Below are 24,098 nucleotides of genomic sequence, written 5' to 3'. Positions count from 1 at the left end.
TTTTAGTAAATCAACCCTTATATGTATAAAGATTGCAGTATGTGCTATTTTACACTGCACATTAACCACTTCCCTACCAGGCCAATTCTGACATTTCTCTCCTACATGTAAAAATCATCATCTTTTTGCTAGAAAATTACATAGAACCCCCAAACATTATATATGTTTTTTTAGCAAAGACCCTAGAGAATACAGTGGCGGTTGTTGCAACTTTTTATCTCACACAGTATTTGCACAGGAATTTTTCGAATGCGTTTTTTTGGGGAAAAAATAGTTTGTTTTTACATATTGTGAAAGATGAAGTTACGCCGAGTAAATAGATACCTAACATGTCATGCTTCAAAATTGCTCATGCTCGTGGAATGGCACCAATGTTTGGAACTTAAAAATCCCCATAGGCGACGCTTGAAATTTTTTTACTGGTTACATGTTTTGAGATACAGAGGAGGTCTAGGAACAAAATTATTGCTCTTGCTCCAATGTTCACGGCGATACCTCACATGTATGGTTTGAACACCGTTTTCATATGTGGGCGGGACTTATGTATGCGTTCACTTCTGCGTGCGAGCACACGGGGACAGCGGCGCTTTAAAAATTGTATTTTTTTTATTTTGACACTTTTTTGAAAAAAAAAAATGTGATCACTTTTATTCCTATTACAAGGAATGTAAACATCCCTTGTAATAGGAATATGACATGACAGGTCCTCTTAATAGTGAGATATGGGGTCAATAAGACCCCATATCTCACCACTAGGCTGGGAAGCCTGAAATAAAAAAAAATAAATAAAATGATCACCGCTTCCCAGCCGAAGCGACGCCGTTTTTTTGAATGGAGAGGCCAGGCATGACATCATAACATCGCGCCCGGCCTCCGATGATCATAGAGACTCCGGCGACCATCTGGTCCACCGGAAATCTCTATGATCTATATCCGGCACCGGCGGATCTGCTCTCCGCCTCACCGATCGTAACGGTGAGACGGAACAAGCACTGGAGGGCGGCGGGAGGGGGGACGTCCCCTCTCGACTCCCATAGGAACGATCAAGCAGTGGAACGGCCGCTATGATCATTCCTATGGTGTAGAGATTCGCCAGCTGAAACCGGCAATATCTGAATGATGTCTGTAACTACAGGCATCATTCAGATATACCCGCTCAAAGCCCAGGACGTCATATGACGTGGGCGGGCGGGAAGTGGTTAAAGCATGTATGTCCTGCTAGTGTACATAAGGCCCTACAAACAATCAGTACAACAGTTTATTAACATAAACTTAAGCCACCATTGAAGAATACTTGATGATTGGAGGTGCCACTTGACTTGCTTTCAGTCACAATCAGCTTGCTTATTTGGCATTTGGTATGTACAGTTTTCACTAAAACAGTGCATAGATCAACAGTTCAATCAATATAATAAATATATATATATATATATATATATATATATATATATATATATATACATATGATCACTTTTGCTATCATTAACCCCCCTGGCGGTATTCCCGAGTCTGGCTCGGGGTGGATTTTCAATACCAAAAGTGGTAGCCCCGAGCCAGACTTGGGATCGCATGGCAGGATCCATGTAGAGGTTACTTACCCTGTCCCCTGGATCCTGCGATGTCTCCCCGCTGTGATCTGCAAGCCGCAGTGTCTCGCTGGATTCACAGTGCCGAGCTCCGTTCCCTGCGAACATTGCAACGCACGGGGACGAAGTTCGGCACCAAATTCAAAAAGTAAAAAACAGTATAGATACAGTACACTGTAATCTTACAGATTACAGTACTGTATCAAATAATTACACATCCCCTTTGTCCCTAGTGGTCTGTCCAGTGTCCTGCATGCAGTTTTATATTATATATATTGTTCTTTCTGCCTGGAAACTGGAGATTGTCCATAGCAACCAAAAAATGTCTGTTTACGTCAAAAGTGCTTGTAGACCAGCTAGAAAACAGCGATAATAAATTAGAATCACTCGCAGAATTGAACGATAGTGATTTGTGGGGAAATCTATCATCAAACACTGAAAGTAACAAAAGCGACAATTCTTCAACTGAGCAAATTTCAGTGTTTTTGATCTGATTACATTATTGAATAATTGTTGTTATTATTATATTATTATTTGTTATAATTATTTATAGTTATTTATTATATTATAATTTTTTATTTCGTTTTTCAAACTTTATCATACCCGGGATGTCTACTAGACTCTTGTTTGGACAGATTTAAGTGAGTTATTCCTAAGAATTATAGGCCTACCATATAAAATGCCAAATTTCTGTGCAAAATAATTGTACGACTTTCAGAATCAAAAATCTGAAATAATCATACCGCCAGGGAGGTTAAAAGAGAACCAGCGAGAGCTATGCTTATAATAGAGTTCTAGTTTATACATTATTGTGCAGGTTTGCTATAGTGTACCCATGTTTAGCCAAAAACAGAAATTGGAATCAGGCACTTCAGAGACATATTCAGAAACCTTGAACTTTGTGCTTTGTTATGCAAACTTTTGTTATCGCTTGTTGCATAGAATGTAAGCCCACCCAGATCCTACAGCTCTCAGTTGGCCAATAAACCTGTTCATCAGAATTATAGGCCAGCAGTGAGGCATGGATAGAGGAGCACTTAGCTTTTATCTAAAGAATCTGAAATTTGCTCAAAGTGGATATAGAGGCTGAATGTTTTTTACCTTCATGCACTCTATGCATGATGGTAAAAAATGTTCTGTGTGCTGTTCCCCCCACAGCCCCCCCCCCAATACTCATCTGAGACCTCTATCGATCCAGCCATGTGCACAAGAGCATTGGCTGTCCCAGCAGCAGAAACCATTGACTCCCACTGCTGTCAATCACAGCCAATGAAACACTGAGGAGAGTGGGGGGGGGGGGGCTGAGCCACAGCTCTATGTACCTTATGGACACATAGAGCAGGGCTCGGGGTGAGCATGCACCAGTGCCCCCCTAGCAAGGAGCTTGTTATTAGGGGCTCTGGTCAAGGGGGAGGAGCCAGGAGCTGCGGCAGAGGACGAAGGAAGAAGAGGATCAGGGCTGCTCTGTACAATCATTACACAGAGCAGGTAAGCATAATATGTTTATAAAAAAATAAATGAAGGGCGCAATGGACAAATATAAATGAATATACAGTGTAAATCACTTAATAAAGTGCATAAGTGAACGATACATCAAAAATGTCCATAATAAACATATGTGTTCAAATCTTCTTGTGTATGCTCCAACACCAAGGATTAAAGTGAAATGTGCTTCAAAATCTTGCATATGAAAGTGCTTCACCCAAAGTGATAATAAAATGCGCTCACCAGACAACCTCGGCCAAAAAGTGACCATAAAGCATGATTTTTATAGGAAATCCACGATCAATAATATATCCCCTTCAGGTGTCTCATCTGTCATTCATGTGTAGGAGAAATTGGATCCCAAATCCAATATCCCAATTCATGATTTATTAGTTGCTACTAATTTTAGGTGCAGCATTGGAACGATTTGTTATTTATGTTGTGGCGCCGTTACCCCATCACTTTCTTTTTTCACACTTCTGTGTTTGTGTTTTCATTAACTTCTCACCACAATGTCATTTTATGAAAGATGGATATTTCCCCCATCTTTTTGCAATATTTATTTTATCTGAAGATGGGTATTCAAAAGATTTTGGAGAAATTGTCCACATTTTGACATACCTCTCTAATTCTTTTGAATTACATTTTAAATATGTAAATAAAGGTCTGAAATAACTCTTTAGCCACTTGGAGTACCTTGGCACAGTGGGAGTATCAGGGTGTGCAACGAAAGTGGTGGGTAGTAGTGGGGGGTGGGGTGGTGCAGGTCAACCTTTGCATCAGGGCTCATAAGCTTCAAACTATGCCTCAGAATGGAAATATGCATCATGCTTTAGCAAATGGACTTATTTATTTAGTATGTGCTAATTCTATGGTTCTTTGTTTAAAAAGTGCACTAGTTCACTCCCTCAGGCCCTTCTAACACATCTAAAACATGGAAACATAGTGACAAGAAAAACAGAACATTGTGCAGAAGCTTTGATATGCAGCATAAATTATATCTTTTACAACGTTTTTGAGGTGCTGACCATGTAGCTATATTATTTTGAACAGAAAAATGTATTTAGATAGTTTAAACATGATACCAATAAATTAATCTGGGTTTTTTTTTTTTTTTTTTATTGAAGGTACTGTTGAGGAAGATAAAGGAGATGATCTTTTATTGGCATCAGTGAATGAGTTTTGGTGGTTTCCTCATATGTGGAGTCACATGCAGCCTCATCTTTTTCATAATGAGTCCTCTTTGGCAGAACAAATGATTCTAAACAAAGAATTTGCACAGGTACATGGCAATGTAATTTCTCATGCTTAGCTGTTAAGTGTTTATTCTGTTAAAGACCTCACAGATTACCTATGTATTCATACAGACATCCTACAACATTTGGTGTCTTCAAAAAAATCTGAAATCTATCATATGCAAGTTAAAGTGTTACTAAACCCACAAAGTTAAATCAGTCTGTATATGCAGTAAAGCATGCTTGTTATACTTGTGTTAAAATACACTCACGTCACCTCTGTAAATAAAGGTAGCTGCTGTCCCGAACCAAATTAGATTATGCAATAATTAAAAATATATAACCCACAAGAGTGAATTGCTCTGTGTATAATCTTGACCAAGGTACAGTCAGGTCCATAAATATTGGGACATCGACACAATTCTAATTTTTTGGCTCTATGCACCACCACAATGGATTTGAAATGAAACAAACAATATGTGCTTTAACTGCAGACTTTCAGCTTTAATTTGAGTGTATTTACATCCAAATCAGGTGAACGGTGTAGGAATTACAACAGTTTGTACATGTGCCTCCCACTTTTTAAGGGACCAAAAGTAATGGGACAGATTAACAATCATCCATCAAACTTTCACTTGTTAATACTTGGTTGCAAATCCTTTGCAGCCAATTACAGTCTGAAGTCTGGAATGCATAGACATCAACAGACTCTGGGTTTCATCCCTGGTGATGCTCTGCCAGGCATCTACTGCAACTGTCTTCAGTTCCTGCTTGTTCTTGGGGCATTTTCCCTTCAGTTTTGTATTCAGCAAGTGAAATGCATGCTCAGTCAGGTGATTGACTTGGCCATTGCATAACATTCCACTTCTTTCCCTTAAAAAACTCTTTGGTTGCTTTCGCAGTATGCTTTGGGTCATTGTCCATCTGCATTGTGAAGCGCTGTCCAATGAGTTCTGAAGCATTTTGCTGAATATGAGCAGATAATATTGCCCGAAAGACTTCAGAATTCATCCTGCTGCTTTTGTCAGCAGTCACATCATCAATAAATACAAGAGCCCGTAATATGTAGAAAGGAAGAGGATCGTGGAAAGAAGGGAAAACCAATTCTTCTGTATAAAGTGACAATAACCTCCACCCCAGACACACAGATGTGCGTACCAGATAGGGTGAACCTCTTATTACAGGAGGTCATAAACGCATGTAATCACTAAGAGCTGGATGGAAGCTCGATGGCCACTCTAGATATCCAATGCAATCCCGCAGGTCAGCAGAAAGGGTGGACCTCTTATTACAGAAGGTCATAAACACATGTATTCACTAAGAGCTAGATGGAAGCTCCACAGCCACTCTAGATATCCAATGCGATCACGTAGGACAGCTCTCCAGTGCAGTGGTAAAGATGGTATATCCAGAGGTGTAAATGAAATAGAGATGCAGCAATCCCAAAAGAAAGGGGGAAAGACTCTAAGTGTATTCCGTAGGAATAGGCAGTTTATTCAATAAAAAGTTACACTCGCTAAGTAGCGCAAACAGATAAAAGCCACAGCACAAGTAAAACAGCTTGTTCGTGACAGAACAGCTGAGAGATGGCAGCGGATGACATATGAGATGAAGCTCCGCCCTGGAGAGGGGTGGAGCTTCATCTCACATGTCACCCGCTGCCATCTCCCTGTGGTGAACTCACATGTCACCCGCTGCCATCTCCATGTGGTGAACCCTCTGTATTCACTCTGGTGAAGTCTTCTCTTGATTGTTGACTTTGACACACATACACCTACCTCCTGGAGAGTGTTCTTGATCTGGCCAACTGTTGTGAAGGGTGTTTTCTTCACCAGGGAAAGAATTATGCGGTCATCCACCACAGTTGTTTTCCATGGTCTTACGGGTCGTTTGTTGCTGAGCTCACCGCTGCGTTTTTTCTTTTTAAGGATGTTCCAAACAGTTGATTTGGCCACACCTAATGTTTTTGCTATCTCTCTGATGGGTTTGTTTTGTTTTTTCAGCCTAATGATGGCTTTCTTCACTGATAGTGACAGCTCTTTGGCTCTCATATTGAGAGTTGACAGCGACAGATTCCAAATGCAAATAGCACACTTGAAATTAACTCTGGACCTTTTATCTGCTCCTTGTAAATGGGATAAAGAGGGAATAACACACACCTGGCCACGGAACAGCTGAGCAGCCAATTGTCCCATTACTTTTGGTCCCTTAAAAAGTGGGAGGCACATATACAAACTGTTGTAATTCCTACACCGTTCACCTGATTTGGATGTAAATACCCTCAAATTAAGGCTGAAAGTCTGCAGTTAAAGCACATCTTGTTCGTTCCATTTCAAATCCATTGTGGTGGTGTATAGAGCAAAAAAGATTAGAATGGTGTTAATGTCCCAATATTTATGGACCTGACTGTATATCCTCCAACTGCTCTCTAATATCCTCTCCTCACTAAATCCTGCCACTGGAACCATCAGGTACTTCACCATGAGGAGAGGATATTGGAGAGCGGTAGGAGGATATACCTTGGTCACAGGAACCACACAAGCTATATTTGACTCCTTTTGTTATACGACAAAAGGGTCAACTCTATCTGAGTGGGGATCTTCACTTCACTTCACACATGGTGATTTGAGTTCACATAAAGTGATTGCCATTTGCTGCAGACACAACACTGCACTATGGAATATAGGTGTAGCGCTATAGGAAGAACATAATTAAAGAGTCCACAGATTAAAAAAGTTTTTTGAAGCAGTCAAAATCAATTCATAGTAGGTCTCTGTAGATATAGAAGGAGAAAAAGCCCATCACCATCACCCAAACACACTGACCCTTACCGTCAGCAAGTGGGTTATATAGCATAACGTTATTGGATGGTAACCACGGAAAATTACTTCTCATTACCCAGAGCTCCTCACTCCAATGATGGACTCAAAATTGCAATAGAAACTGGTAGCCAAGGTGGTTAAGCCAAAGGACACACTCCACATTTGCAGCGAGATATTGGATATACATGAATGAGAAAAGATGAACTCATTGCGCAGACATTCCAAAATAGAAATTAATTTATTAAGCACCAATTCGCAAGTAAAAACTCACACTTTAGCAATAAGTAAAAGCGAAAAAGGAAAGCGAGCAGCGCTTCTTACCACTGAGACGGTCACATGCTGCATGCTGAAGGAACTTTACAGATTGGATGTTATCCAAACTTCACTGGGATTGAGCACTTTTATTACCAATATTTGGATTTTAGTTTTGTTACATGGGATTTTAATATTTACATAGGCAAGCACTGTTTACACACAGAGCACTTCACTCTTGTGGATTATGTATTTTAATTAATGCTTGGTATGCTCACTGTGGAACCTAAGGGGTTAATCCTGCACATTGTGTAAAAAGGCTGTTTGATCCTGTCTTCTCTGACCCTCCCCTTCTTCCACAGTCCCCAATCCATCTCCTGATGGTACAGAGCCTTGGGGGCATTCTGCACATGCTCAGTTTAGTGTGTATTGCTAGAGTTTTTTTTTTCTTGGGAGGGTGCATGTGATCAGAATAGACCAATCAGCACTGTCCAGACAGAGGGTCAGGGGTCCTGCAGCCTCATAGAACAGTCAGAGGAGCATGAAAACTCAACCTACAAGCTTTAACCAGTGCTTGGCCAGACACTGATAGAAGTCACAAGACTGCTATATATGCTTTATACTGCTGATGAGAAAAGATATTTAGCAGTTTATATTTACTAAAATAATTGCTTTTCCATGTATTGTGTACTGTGGAAGACCAGGTATAGTGAATGCAGGGTCCTGGATTTAGTAACACTTTAAGGTGTTTGATTTACTACAAGCAAACAGGCTGTTCACTTTGCAAGAGAAGTTGCACTTTGCGAGGAAACATTTCACAGAGCTTAGTGAATGTGGTAAATTAGACTTTTTAAAAAATACCCAATCATGTTCAAGGTAAAACATTTTTTTTACTATTGCTTGAACATGATTGGACGATTGAAGTTGGTAGAGCTTCAGCTCATTCACTGAGCTTTGGGGGAAATGCCCTTGCAAAGAGAACAGTCCTGTTACCTTTAGTAAATAAAGCCCATTATCTTAAAGTTCTGTAACATAGCACATTTCTAGTAGCTATTAGAGATGGGCCAAACACCCCTCCTCAAATGGAGACAGTAAAATGCATGCATCCTTTATCAGCAGCCATTGGCATGGTAAAAAATAAAGCCAAGGTGCCCTGAGCCTGTCCTTGTGCCATACTCACACAGATACTCATTGACGGCCCTCTGCTGCATGTGCAGCCACTGCAGCATTGCCAAAGTTGAGGTCAACCTGGTGAGCGTGTCACAAATCAGGCGGTTTACGAGCAGGTGGAATTCTCGCTGAATTTCAGTGAACCGAACACTGGCTGTGTATGACCACCTGAAATGGCTACAGACTCTTCTGGCCTGCTTCAGAAGATCTTGCAAACCTGGGTACCTGTTTAAGAAATGTTGCACCACCAAATTGAGGACATGTTCCAGGCATTGCACGTGTGTCAACTTTCCCTGTCGAAGGGCAAACAGAAGGTTAGTGCCATTATTGCACACCACCATTCCTGGCTCAAGTTTCTGTGGCGTGAACTACCTCTAGGCCTGCCCCTGCAGAGCTAAAAAAGCTCTGCTCCAGTAAGGAGTACCCTAGACAGACCATCTGAAGCAGTGCATGACATCTTTTAGCCTGACTTGTTGAATGGCCCCTTGAATGCTTAGGGGGTACTGATGGTTCATAGGACAATCCAGCAGAGGTGAACATGGAGGAGAAGCAGGTGGAGGTGACAGATCTTGCATCATCACCACCCGCTGTATGGAGACATGGCGGCAAAACATGCTCCAGCACTGAGCCCTTTCCTGCATCCTTCCTAGTTGCAAGCAGAGTATCCCAGTGTGCTGTGAATGAAATATATCGTCCCTGACCATGCTTGCTGGACCACAAGTCAGCAGTAAGGTGGATCTTGCGGCAGATTGCCTTGCCCAATGATGCCAAAACATTGCCTTTCACATGATGGTACAGAGCTGGAATGACCTTACGTGAAAATAAAGAGGCAAGTGGGAACCTGCCATTGTGGTATAGCACATTCTGCAAATTCACGGAAGGGGAAATGCCCCCAAGTGGAAAGGCAAGAGTTGTAAAGCCAGCAATTTTGACTAGCTAGAATTTAGACGCTGGGCATTTAGGTGGCAGAGAGCGTATTTTTTTTGCCCTGCAGCAGCTGGGGCAGAGAAGTTTGCTTACTATACTCTACAGCTGGTGGTGTGCTGCTGGCAGATGTGTTGCAAGGATCTGTGACACCCTTTGCTATATAATCATCCCTTTCAGTGGAGACTGCTGAGAGGTCATGAGATATAGCGGGGTTACATATGAGAAGTGAGTAGTGAGGAGGAGAAGAATTTTTTTCCTTGTGTGTGGCTTTCTGGTGCTCTGGCCAATGGGCTAACTGGTGGGAGGTTAAATGCCTTGTCATGCATGTGGTACCCAAATGTTTGGTGTTTTTGCCATGCTTGATCTGCTCACAGCAGAGATTGCAAACTGCAACAGTGCAATCAGCTGAATGTGTGTTAGAAAAGACCCATGCAGCTGAGCTATGGGAAGTGGGCCGGGAGATAACAGCTCCACAATCTGATGAAATAGGTTGGCTGTTCTTTACTCTTCCATGATGCCTGCCTCTGGGGGACATCCTGCCTCATTGGGGTTGTTTCATCCCCCTCACTTTCCTCTTCAACTCTATCTGGCACCCAAGTCGTGTCAGTGACCTCATTATCAGCATCCCTTCCATCCTTATCATCACAGGAGACCACTTGGCAATACAATGTGACTGGGGGAACATGACTGCTAATTTGTTGTTTATCAGTGTTCTCCACTCTCTGTTGGCTCATGTTAGTCCCTTCATCTACCACAGAACCAACATCTGAATCAAGTAATGTCTGTGCATTCTCAAGCAGAAAGTGGCTGATGCTGTGTTTAAATAATTCAGCTACCTCCTCCATGCATGATGCTGGGGCTATGGCAGGAGTAGCTGTGGACAAGGAAGCAGAAAAATCCGCTCTGGCAGCTGCGGTGGACTGTGCACTAGTGCCAGCTTGAAGGGTCATAGAGGATGAGGAGGTTGAGGATGGTTTAGTAAAGCCAGTCCTGGCCAACATCACTAAACATTGACAAAGGTGCCCTGCCTGAGGACAGTCCAAGTCCACTTTTGCCTGTGGACACAGATGCTGCACAGATGCTGCTGGCCCCCTCATAGTGGCATGGGGACAACTGCCTCACCTTTTTGGCTTCCCAGACATGATGGGGGGGCTTATTACCCAAATTTTATAGATACTGGGAAATGTGTAATTGGATGCACTTTATTCAATGAAAAGTGGAGTTTGATACACTTTAAATTGAGGACTGACCCTGACAGAAATGTAAAAGCTGTAAAAAAAAATAAAAAAGGGGAAACACCATGTCACAGTCAAGCCTGAAACGTGCAGTGCATTGTGGGGCGCCGGAAAACATTGCGCTGAGCTACCCACGAATTGGGATGTTCGCCAAACGGGCAAACAGACAAAGTTTGGGCCGAACTTAAGCTCGGTTCTAACTGTTCAGCCATCTCTACTAGCTATGTGGAATGTGTCTGAAAACTAGATAATAAAAAGACCACTAGTAGCTGCTTGCTCTTGTGGCATGACTACTTGTGTAACCACTTCCTTACTAGCTGTTTGCTCCATATGATCAACCATAGTTGACTGCATTTGCCATACATAGTTAGAAGCTAAGCTACAATAGAGGTTGAGAATGCACTGATATTTTCCCTAGTAGCTGAGCACGTTGGTTGCAGGGCATTTGGGGAATGATTGTCTGGCTGTTTGTATGAACTGTTTATCAGTGATATCCTACTCTATATTACAACTGGACACAATTTATATGAGTTGAGATATAGAGTAGGTGCACTTGGTGCATTTAGTGCATATTTGACCTATTCATTAATTCCTAATTAATTAATTTGACCTATTTTTTTTTTTTTTTAATAATCAAAATTTTATTCATTTATATAATACACAGTACATTTACATTTATACAACATACTATACCCCTACATTCAACCCAATAACAGAACACCAGTTACCCCATGTATCCCATTTAACCGAGGTTTTAAAAAAAAAAAAAAAAATAATAATAATAATCCTTTTCCCTTTCCCTTTCTTCTTCCTTCCCCTTCCTTCCCTCTTCCTCTCTATCAAAATCTAAAGTTCCTCCCTCCACCCCTATCCTTGTATTAATTACTCCAACTCCTTCTTCCCAATGTACAAACGTGATTAACAATATTATAAGTGACTTCCCCAAACTATAATGTGAAAAAAAAAAAAAAAAAATTTTCTTTTCTTCTTTTTTTCTTTTTCCCTTCTTTCTTTCTTCCTCCCCTATAGAACTATCCGTGTTACCCCTCACCCCCCTCCTTAATGTAATGTAATTTGACCTATTAATGACCTATTAATTTGACCTATTCATTAATTCCATTAATTAATTAATTAGTTCCATTTTCTTTTTATTTAAATTATTGTTATCTTTTTTTTAATAAAGAATCTACATATACATCTTTACATAAATGTAGGTTGACAAGAGTGCCAAAAATGAAGATTGTCAGGGCAAGTACTTTTGCAATGTGGTGGGATCAAACACTTGCATGTTGGATGGTTTGTTATTATAGTTGGAGACAGCTAGGTCAGTAAGGGGGTTAGAAAATGTAGACATGGTGGAAACAAGAGAGTCTGTTAAAAGACTGTGGTCGGCCTTGTGTAAATCTCTGCAAAAATAAGCAGGTTACAAAACAGGCATGAAAGGGTGAGTGGTAGAGATGTTACAGGTAAGAAGGTTGTGATTGGAAAGTCAGAAGGTTTGATTGGTTATATAGGTAAAAATAAAACATTTAGAAGACAAGGTCAAGACTATGCACATCAAGTTGTGTGGGGATGCATATGTTTTGGACCTTAGCAGCAAATTCATTGATTTTGGTTTGGACAAGCACGCTGTTAGTTGCTTAAAAATAATAGATTTTCTATTGTGATTACAGGTGTAGTTTATACTACCTTTCTGAGCTTACACTAAAACACAAGCAGATGATGCACAAGTTAAAACTAATGAAAATAGCTAAATGCACAAAACATTTATCATTTCTCTTAGCTATTACAGTATTTGATCCAGGCATGTTGCCAGACTGCATAGCTAAATTTGTGACTTCCCTTTTTGTCCACTGCAGTTAAGTAAATATAACCAACCCTGCTGTCAGTGGATAACTGGTAGCTAATAAACATGATACCCATCAAATCGTAATGGTATCAGTATGGTTACACTGCAGTATGAGTTTTTAGCAGTACGGCATGTAATGACATCATAGACAAGCAAATGGGGGGGTCTTTAAAACAAAAGCTGAAAAATCTCATTTAAAATAAAACAAAACACCTTTTTTCAAGTTCAAACTGGAAATCAATAGCTATAAAAATATCATTACTCACTGAACTAAAATCCCCTAAAAAATAAAAAATTAAAAACATTTCTCAACTGTTATAAACATACAACACTCTTTATAAACAGATAGTAACACAAATTACAGTGCCGGATAGCCTTATGAATCACAAAGTGTATATATATATGTATATACATATATATATATATATATATATATATATATATATATATATATATATATATATATATATATATATATATATATATATATATATATATATATATATACTGTATGCTTGGTTTACAATAACAGTACAGTGGTAAATGCACTGACAAACTCCTCTTAAATGAAGTCCAACAGTGTAAAGAGAAGTCCAAAAGTAAAAAATCTCAAAATTTCCACCACCACATGATTCCTTCAAAAATGCTAAATCTTCACTCCAAATTGCTTTCCATCACTCACTTATTATTATTATGCAGGATTTATATAGTGCCGACAGTTTACACAGTGCTTTACGACTTGAGGGTAGACAGTACAAATATACTATAATACAGTAGGAATCAGAGGGTTCTGCTCATTAGCACTTACAATCTAAGAGGGAGGGTTAAGAGATACAAGAAGTAAAACCTGTGGGGGATGTGCTGATGGAGAAAATAAATGCACATTTGTTAGGTGGGAGCCAGATAGGCTTCTCTGAATAGATGAGTTTTCAGGGATCGTCTGAAAGTATACAAAGTAGGAGATAGTTGGACAGATTGGGCTAGAGCCTTTCAGACGATGGGAGAGGCTCAGAAGAAGTCCTGGAGGCAAGAATGGGATGAGGTGACAAGGGAGCTAGAGAGCAGGAGGTCTTGGGAGGAGAGAAGAGGATGATTTGGTTGGCATTTTGAGAGCAGGTTAGAGATGTAGCTAGGGGTGAAGTTGTGGATGGCTTTGTAAGTTACTGTTATATTGAATTTGATTTGTTGGTTGAGTGTCAGCCAATGGAAGGATTGGCAGAGAGGGGAAGCAGACGCCGAGTGGTTTGTAAGGTGGATGAGCCTGGCAGCAGCATTTATGATGGACTAAAGGGGGGGATTGCCTATTTAGAGGTAAGCCAATGAAGAGGGAGTTGCAATAGTCGAGGCAAAAGATGACCAGCAAGTGGATTAGAAGCATTGTGGTGACATTGGTTAGGAAGGGGCGTGCGTATCTTGGAGATGTCGCAGAGGTTGAGGCAGCAAGCTTTGGACAGCGATTGGATGTGGTGCCGAAAGGATAGTTCAGAGTCTAGGATTATACCTAGGACCTTGGCATGGGGGGACGGGTTGATAGTTGAGCCGTTGATTTTGACAGAGAAATTAGGGGAAGTGGAACATAGGGGAGGAAATATCACAAGCTCAGTTTTGGATAGGTTGAGTTTGCGGAAGTGTGTATCATCCAGGCTGATATATCTATAGAGATGACATTGAAAGCCATAGGAGGCAATCAACTGACCCAGGGAGGATGTGTAGATTGAGAAAAGAAGAGGTCCAAGAAATGAACCTTGGAGGACTCCAACAGAGAAAGGAAGAGGAGAGGAGGAAGTAGAGTTGTAAGTGATACTGAAGGAGTGGTGGGATAGGTAGGATGAGTACCAGTGAAGAGTACAGTCACGGAGACCAAAGGAGTCAAGTTTTTTTTGAGGAGGGGGTGGTCCACTGTATCAAAGGCAGCAAAGAGGTCCAAAAGAAGTGGTACAGAATAGTGTCCGTTGGTTTTAGCGGTTAGTAGGTCATTGGTGTCTTTAAGGAGAGCAGTTTCTGTGGAGTGTTGAGGGCGAAATCTGGACTGAAGGGGATCAAGAAGTTTGTTCATAGTCAGATGGTCGCTCAGTCGGGTGTAGACCAGTCTTTCAATGAGTTTGGAGGAGAAGGAGAGTAAGTAGGTGGGGTGTAGGTTGTTAAGATTGGTGGGGTCTAATGAGGGCTCTTTAAGGATAGGGATGACTAGCACATGCATTAAAGAGTTGGAGAAGATGCTAGAAGAGAGGAAGAGATTGAAAATGTGAGTTAGAGAGTGTAGAATAGAGTCAGAGGGTGAGCCTAGCATTTGTAAGGGAGCAGGATCCAGAGGGCAGGTTGTTAGGTGGCCATTAGAAAAAAAGTTTAGCAACCTTTTTAATACTAGCAAGGTTGAATGAGGGAAGCAATGATTGTACCCGTGGACATGGGGTGTTGAGTGGGGGAGGTTTCTGTGCATTGGGGATCACCTCACAAATTGTATCAATCTTATTTTTGAAAAGATTGCGATCTCCTGGGCAGTTGGTGAGTTAGAGGGTGGAAGCAGTGGAGGACAGAGTAGAGTGTTAAGTAGAGTAGAGTGTTAAAGGTAGAGAAGAGTTGATGGGGACTGGATGATAATGTGTTATTGAGTGTGATAAAATAGGTCTATTTGGCAGTATGGAGGCAGGAGTAGTATTTTAGGAGGGCAGATTTATATTGGTTGAAGTCTTTCTGGGAGCGCAACTATGTTCTCTGAGACTTCTGGTGTCTTCTGTTTTCAAGGGTTGTAGCGCTCGGGGGCCGGATTTGCGTATAGTGAGGGGGCGAGCTTGTCTAGGGAGGATGAGAGGGAGGATGACAGTGAGCTGTTGTAGACAAAAGTGGATATGTTGGGGCAGGACAGGGGTGAGAATTTGTCATAGAGGTGGTCAGTAGCAGAGTAGAGAAGAGAAGGGTTGAGGTGTCGAAGGTTTCTACGGGTAACTGTTAGGCAGTTGGAGGGAGAAGAAGAGGAAGACTTGGAAAAAGTTAAACTAATAAAGTGGTGATCAGAGAGTGGGAGAGGATTGTTGGAGAGGTTGCATGGAGTGCACAGATAGGAGAAGACAAGGTCGAGGGTATTGCCGTTGGAGTGAGTAGGAGCCTGTATCCATTGCTTCAGGTCAAGAGATGAGGTTAAAAAATAAAAAGAAAAACTGCGCTGCAGAGCAAAAAAGGTCAAAGGTAAAAGCTGCACACAAAATACACCAATATCTGTGTATACCATAAAAAATAAAAAATAAATAAAGTGCGCTAATTATATGAAAATACACACATAGATGTGAATACATGTGGGTGGTAGTAAAAACCACAATCTACTGAGAGCAAGTAAATGACTCCATGAGTGGTAGAAATATATAAGTGCAAAACATAAAAACTCAAATAAAAAGAAGAAACAAAAAATGTGTACATGTGAAGTACAATGATATTAATAGCGTGAAAATCTGAAAATCAAACAAACTCAGTCCATGGGTTCAAACATAAAAAGTTCATCAGTGAAAAAAAGCTTCCATCCACTGCAGAGGGCAAAAATCTGCATGCCTGATAGACCCTGCCAAGGAGGGGGTCCAACACGGAGGGCGTTTCACTTGGACCAGCCCGGATCGGAGACAACATTCCTGACAGCTGCTGGGGAGATCTTCTCATTACACGGTCCCTGCAGAGGGCAAAAATCTGCATGCCTGATAGACCCTGCCAAGGAGGGGGTCCAACACGGAGGGTAAGAGTCCACCTTTATCACTTTTTCACTTATTGGAGTCACCGCCAGTGGATTTGCACCATCCTGCACATCTCTCTCCTTTGTCAATCCACTCATAGGGGGATTAGTTGCTGCTGAGCTGTATAGTGGATGGAAGCTTTTTTTCACTGATGAACTTTTTATGTTTGAACCCATGGACTGAGTTTGTTTGATTTTCAGATTTTCACGCTATTAATATCATTGTACTTCACATGTACACATTTTTTGTTTCTTCTTTTTATTTGAGTTTTTATGTTTTGCACTTATATATTTCTACCACTCATGGAGTCATTTACTTGCTCTCAGTAGATTGTGGTTTTTACTACCACCCACATGTATTCAAATCTATGTGTGTATTTTCATATAATTAGCGCACTTTATTTATTTTTTATTTTTCAAGAGATGAGGTTAGACTGAGAAGTTTAGAAGTAGTAGTCATATTAGCAGGCCATGGAGTGCTGTGAGTTTGTTACAGACAGAGCGAGTATTCCAAAGAGCACAGGAGAAGGGGAGGCTGGTTTTGGGAAGAAGAGGAATAAAGAATAAGTTCTGTGGGTTGTGGCTGCTGTCAGAGGGTGTAAGGAGATGGAAGCATCGGGCAAAGACAGATGATGGAGGCCCAGGGTTTGGGGATATGTCACCAGAGGTTAGGAGAAGCAGGAGGGTGAGGGAGGTAATGTTGGAGTGTGATTTTATATAAAGGGACAGTCCCGGAGGTTTTATCAGTATACGGATATAGAATAAGCAAGAGTTGGTAGGAGCAGTAATAGGGAGAGGACAGAAAGCAGGGTGATATATGAGCTGTGGGGTGGAGAAGAGGGGTGAGTGGTAGAGAGTGCATGTTACAGAGTGAAAGGAGAGATGAATAGAGAGACAGAGTCATCTGCAGCCTGTTGCTTTCCAGAGTAGTTTTCAGTGTAAGTATGCTTCATGCAATCGCTGAAGTGCAGAGCTTAACGTGCATATCACTTGTATAAATAATCACTTAGAGAAACAAGCCTTAAGGAAATAAGCTCACCAACATGCTCCCCAGCAACGTGCTGACCCCTTATGGGTGCTCTAAATTTATACTGTTATAAGGGTGGGGGGTGGAAGTTCATTAATTAATCATGAGTGAATATATGAGTGAATATAAGGATGCCTAACAATCAAAGCGGACCTTTCACTTCTAAAGTCAGAATAGCAAGTGGCCAGAGGTAAAGATAAGATCACCACATAAAACTTAGGTAAGATATTCCAGAGCAACAAAAAACAACATCATGGTACTGCACATAGGGAAACAGATAGAGAAGGCAACATACCAAAATCACATACACAGAAATAGTAAGCAGATCCCGGTTTCATCTAAAGGTGGAAGATGTGGTTCAGCTGACACATACCAAAAGCACATACACATGTAGTGCTGGTAGATTTCTAATCTACCGCTTAATTGTAAATTTAGTGGGACATCTGTTCTGTACATAGTTCAACTTAATCTATGGGCAAATTAGCCTCTGTTCCAGCATTGGCTGTGTTGCGAGCAGTTCCACACTGTTGCCTGTAGGTGTCATTGTCACCATAGGTTGGTGTTGAAAAGCAACAAGCTAAAGTATATTGAGTGCTCTTCTTGGCAGAGGTGGTCCACTGCTATGCATTCTGCGAGAGAGTACTTAAGGGGCAGATGCCATTTTTCTTTCTCTTTCACCTGCTGGCTCTCCTGGCCTAAAGGTATGTGACAGTTAGTTCTACCTCGTGGCCCTCCAGGCTGGAGGGTCGGGTTACTGCAGGCATGCAGGTAGGCCCAGAAGCCTGTCTGGGGCCTACTGCTGCGGGGATGGTCTTGTGCTGTCTGTCCTGGGGGAAAAAGCCGGACAATTGAGAAGACCCAGGGGAGGACCCGTCTTTGGAGAGGACCGAGCTGAATGCTGGTGTCTCAAGAGGGGCCTGGTGACTCGATTGGAGGACACATCTTAATCTAACCTATCACACAAGTACTGCCGGGTCAGCTTAAAATTTCTATTACTGTGTTGCTGTTCATCTAAAACTACTACATCCTGTGGCAGAGGACTGTACATTTACATCACTCTTCTAAAGTCTGTGGCAGAGACTTTTCTTTTTGTTCGTGTTACACTCTGGCTGCTAGGTTAGTGAGAGAGACCTATCTGGGTGGGCAAAGATTTAATCCAGTTCTGAAGATATATTCATCCCCAAGATTTCAAATTCCTCAGTGTCCTAAAGAAAAGGTATTTGAATTTCCCTGCAACTCTTCTTCTACCTCTTTCCTGCTACTTCTTCCAGTTATCTCCTATTAAAGCAATGGAAAAATACTAAAGTGACTGGTGCCTACATTGACAGATACAAAGCTCAACATGGACTCTAAGTTCTGGTATTGGTGAAATTATGATTAAGGAGGTGACGGTAACAGCCCGATATAAATCAGCAGCTCCTTCGGGGGTTAGTGCTACATGTGGGGGCATCATCCGGTTTTGTTTGCCGTTGCCCGAAGCAACTCTGAGAAGTATTTCACCGAGAGTCTATGCAAAAAGAGGTTTTTGGACTTTGTCACTTTTTCCAGGAAAAGAAGGGTTAAACTGCAGGATTACATTTCTGACTGCGTAGGCTGTGAGTGAGAAGTAAAAGCCCGGGAGCTACGTGACCAGAGGAGCAAGTGGGAGGAGTTACACCTATTTGCTGCTGCATAAGACATGTATGTGTGTGTCTGGCGCCAAAGGAGAAGAGAGGCCTCGTGATCGTACTGAGAGGATCAGAGTGCAGCCATGTCTTCTTTTCCATTGATACCACCAACCATGGGGTCCAAGATGTTTCCTACAAGTACCGCTGCGGGTGCTATGCTAACCGGAACCCTGCTGACAGATACCAGCATTCGTTTGAAGCCGCAGGGGTGGTTCGTGTTATACACTGTTGGAGATATTGAAGGGCTGGGCATGCTTTGCCACAAGTGTGAAGGACTGGCCATACATCTCCGTTCATTTGTTCGATGTTTGCAGTGCGGAGAATACTTATTCACAGTGGAGCAACCTACAATGTCGCCCACGTGCTTATCGAGTGGACTGGGCTACAGGGATTGCTACGGTGGAAACTACTGCCATTACTGCTGGAGAGCAACAGGCCTTAGTCTCATCTGCTACCGTGAGTGTTCCTGAGGGAGATGTTGCTGCTACTGCTTCATCAGCGGACATCACTTTTGTTTCTACTTCCACTACACCTATTCCCGCTGCACCTGTTCCGAGGAAGGTGGGATTTGTGAAGGCTTCTCGCGGCCACGGTCGAGGCCTACCCCAGAGACTACCCGAACCGGAGCCAGAAGAAAGCATGGATCCGGAGAAGTCCACGACAGGAACGGGTGAGAGATCAAAGGGGAACATATCTGGGACTCTTTGTAAATATTTGCCAGCAGAAGAGTTGAGAGACTCGGAGATAGCTTCTTTGTCGGATCTCTCCGGAGATGATGATTTGTTTGAGACAATGTCACAGGAATTATTGTGGGCCCAGGGTGAAGATATTGCTTCAACTTTTACCTTCTCAGAATGGATAGCCATGGGTTCTGGGAAGACATCGCCATGCGTGGATCCGCACAGTACTATTACAGAGACATTGTCTAAAGTTACTAGTTCGTTTGAGTCTGAGCCGATACCCACCGCATCTATGGTGCACAAACCGCCAAATTCTTGTGTGCTTCCTGGTCAGGGAAAAACCAGAACTTTACCTAGACTTGCCCGTTTACAGATAGCGCTCACTAAACAAGTTGCCACAGAATATGGTCTGGAATTTCCTTATGTTACTCAAGAAGTTATGCAGGAAATTGAGGCTAATCGAGAGCAGTGGTACCGTGAAGCAGTTTGGGACTATTTGTCTGTACCAAAACCTTTCTGGAAAGCTGGTTATTCTGCTGCTATGGATGAACGTTTCAATGGGTGTCTGTTGCACTGGAACTATGGTCGGCACATCTATGCTGACAAAGTGGTCATTTGCAGACCCGGAAAAGATGACATTATTTATTTTATCACCACTGTGGATAAACAAGGGAAGAAACTGACATTACCGGATCCCCGGTTTTATTGGTGATAATGCAAAAGAGACTGTTGTCTTCTGTTCTGCTAAAGAAAAGAGAATTTAGGGGTATATAGTTAGATAACGCCAGGGTTAGAGAACTTCGTGATCAAGAGATTTCATTTATCTCAGCCCTTCTATATACAAAGACTCTTTTCTACACTGAATTTCTTCTGCTAAATAGCTAGGGATGGACTTTTAAGTTACTTCTAGTTCACCTTAAAAAAAAAAAATGGGTGGAGGAAAGTGTCATTTTCTTGGGAGTGAGGCTTTGCTCCCAATTAGTGATGCTAATGTATATTTTGCGTGTTTGATTCTGTTTTTCAGGAAAGATTCAGATCTCCTATCAAGCTGTTAGGCCTTGCAGTTAGATAGATAGAGGGGTCTTTGTAACATGACTGATGTGGATATGCTGTTGTATTAACGTTTGAAATTGTAACCTTCTTTTTACTGTCTTTTATTCCCTATCCAAGTTTTGTTCAAATACCTACTCTCAGGCTTGAGAGTCATATTTTTGGCAGAGGTTGAGGACAACGTCTATTCTAGTGGGGGGAATATGTAGCGCTGGTAGATTTCTAATCTACCGCTTAATTCTAAATTTAGTGGGTCATCTGTTCTGTACATAGTTCAAACTTAATCTATGGGCAAATTAGCCTCTGTTCCAGCATTGGCTGTGTTGCGAACAGTTCCACACTGTTGCCTGTAGGTGTCGTTGTCACCATAGTTTGGTGTTGGAAAGCAACAACCTGACTCGGTTAAATTGATGATAGGCAACTCCTATCCTCATATTGATTAGTGGTTCCAAATTAATAACTACTGCAGTAGGGAACAGACACAAAAGATACACTCAGCATCTTTCCAAATTACTGTTCTGCTTTATTATGACGCAATTGAAGGTTTTTATGCACATGATTACGTAGGTATCACATTAATATTACAATTGTACGTTTATGGTAACAAGGGGCGTTACATAGGCAGGCTAATTCTAATCAGGACTCAAAAGAATGTAAACATGTACTGAAAACATTATTAGTGCTGTGTGCACAGTGAGGGCAGTGTGCGATACATACAAAATACAATACAATTATATACAGAACTTACAAATTTCCATTACAGTCTCCCCTCTTTTGATCAATATTTTGATCACTAACCATACCTTCTATCACCTTTAACCTGGAACCTCCACACGCTTAGGTGAAGGTAGTCCTGGCCAAAGAGGCAAAAACTCCATTGTGGAGAAAATAATAGCTGAGCAACTTTTTCGTTACCAAATGACTTTTCATTGTGAAAAACAAATGATTGATAAGACATATTTACAGAGTACTGGCTGTACACTCCTGTGGCCATAATGGCCTTCTAGCTGAATTGTTGGCATGCTGACTTATCAGCATATGTAAACACAGACAATTCTACATAAAATGGAAGACGTACAAAAGACAAATATGACTTCAACATGGCTGAACTACTTTTCAAATATATATATATATATCCCTTACAATTAAAGTAATTGAATCAAAAAGTACCCTAGACTGTGATCACAAGAGGGAAACAAATCAAACACAGAGATTTCTTTTATTTAGTCATTTTTGCAGTGTCTGGTGTGGATCCAGGTGACTTTTCCTTCAAGTTTTGCAAAAACTGTACATGAAATAGATGCTGTATTGAGTCTCCAAACATTTCCTTCAAGTTTTATAAATGTCTCTTAACAATCCACAAGTCACCTGGCTTTAGTTTTAGATCCTTTCAAACTTTTAGGATCTGGAATTGGGGAGAAAACACATAAATGAGTTTGTCAAAAACCTTAAAAGATCAGCAACATTCTCTGTGAGATCCGAATGGAGGACTTCAGCTGCTGAGACAAAATATAAGCAAGTGAGTAACACACTCCCAAAGAAAATCCCATAGGGAGAGAGTCCAACATCCCCCTTCATCAAATATAAGAAAACATTCAGGCAAAAGTTTTCTAGTTTCTTACTCTACTTTGTCCACTACATTGTAGACAGTGAGGGGTGTAAAAATAAAACCTCAAAACTTCTAGTAAGGATTCTCCTATAAAAAATGATTTCCTCTGTTACTGTCTGTACTTTCTGGCACTCTGTACTTACAAACTACTTCTGATAACACTTTTTACTGTGGCCTTTGCAGTAGCATTTGCCACTGGACATCCAAAAAACATGTCCATACAGACAAAATGCATACTCGTAAGATCCTAACTTGGGCATCTGGATATATCTTTTTGTAATCTCTGGAAGGGATGTTCAGCTTTTGGTAACACCTTTGGTAACAGGTAAAACAAGAAGTGGTATGTTATAAAAACAACTGTGCAGAACCCTGGCTCTATCCCATGCTCATTTACTAAGGCAGCCATAACTTCTTGTGACTGATGACTCGGTTCATGTGTCAAGCTGGAGGGAAAAGAGTGTCTGGCAGACATAAATGATCACCTTTTCCAAAGTCCTGTTTCATAAGAAGTTGCCCCCTGTGGACCACTTGTTCTTCTCGTTCTGGGGTCCTTAAAGTTGAATTATTAATCCCAGCTATACTGGGCCAGAACTAGGGTGGAATCTGTGAGTTGCACAGACCCATCAAGTGTCCGGGGCTGTAAATGCAGCATCCTTAGTCACCTGGTCTGCTTCCATGTGTGAGTTTTAAAGTTAATATGGCTACCTCAGCAAGAACCTGGAAGGCTGAAAACAGCCGATTAAATTAACTTGGCATGCTTGGTTGGTTTACCTGCCGAAGTAAAAACAAACTTCTGGCCCTTCAAATGGAACCAAAAGCTCTCTATATCTCGACTATCTATATAAATATACACTTTTTTATAGCTCACAGGCTTTGCTAAAACATGGAGCTCTGCTTCTTGAGCTGGGGAAAAAGGATCCAATGATTTTGAATACAGAGTATCCTTCTGGGTGATAAACTGCATACTCAAATCTACAAAAACTGTAATATCTGGGTCTTCAGGGAGTGTGTCCTGCACTGGGCTCACAGCAGCTGATTTCTACATCAATTTAACACACGTGTCTTCCTTTGTCTCCAGCCTCCTCCAATAGAGGCAATAAGGTGGCTGGATTCAAATGTATGCATTTTTCATTGTTATATTTGTACATAAACAAACTCATATTTTAAACCTTTCATTAGACAAACATTTAGTTAGCTGTATATTTGCTGTACAGAATGTCGGACCATTAAAAATTAAATGTTTGACCAAAACAATATCTAACTTTGTCTAATAGCACCTTTGCATAAAAGCTACAGCTCTGATATATCGGGGTGAACCCTTCATTACTGGGTCCAGCTTGCATAAATATATTACAATGGCTTGTTTTCTATCATGCTATTTGTGTAAGAACTCCAGTTTCATGTTTCAAAAGACAACTTTTTCCTGGAAAAATTATAATAAATGATAACAATACCCTGCGGTCATGCAGAGATGCCCATAAATCCAAAATATTCTTCTGCTTATACCACTGTACTTACAAGGAAAAGGGGCACATCATTTCACAATCCACACATTCTGCTTTGCATTTCAAAAATAAAAATAAATAAAACAAAAGGATCAACAATCTGTATGATGGACCAGAAAGCATCAAAAACTATAAAACAACTGGCTGCAGGTGGCATCTATCCTAACAGGGTGTGTGGACTTTATGTGATGGGTCTGTCACATCCAAATTCCACTTATTATTACTCTCACATCATGGACCGCACATCAAGTTATTATCAAAAACCTTAAAATTTCATTTTT

General features: G+C 41.2%; 1 protein-coding gene across 2 annotated transcripts in view; it reads left to right on the top strand.

Annotated features, from left to right (window-relative positions):
* LOC141111122 (bifunctional heparan sulfate N-deacetylase/N-sulfotransferase 4-like) overlaps positions 1–24,098 on the top strand; it is a 761,202-nt gene that overhangs the window by 308,311 nt on the left and 428,793 nt on the right. For both annotated transcript variants that reach the window (XR_012236388.1, XM_073603162.1), the window contains exon 4: positions 4,199–4,353. Coding sequence is in view for 1 of the 2 variants with exons in the window: in XM_073603162.1 (XP_073459263.1) it covers positions 4,199–4,353 (155 nt within the window). In the remaining variant the exon portion in view is untranslated. The remainder of the gene's footprint in view (positions 1–4,198; positions 4,354–24,098) is intronic.

Source organism: Aquarana catesbeiana, linkage group LG01 (genome assembly GCF_042186555.1).
Source record: "Aquarana catesbeiana isolate 2022-GZ linkage group LG01, ASM4218655v1, whole genome shotgun sequence".
Taxonomy (NCBI): Eukaryota; Metazoa; Chordata; class Amphibia; order Anura; family Ranidae; genus Aquarana; species Aquarana catesbeiana.
This window is presented reverse-complemented; position numbering and strand designations above follow the sequence as displayed.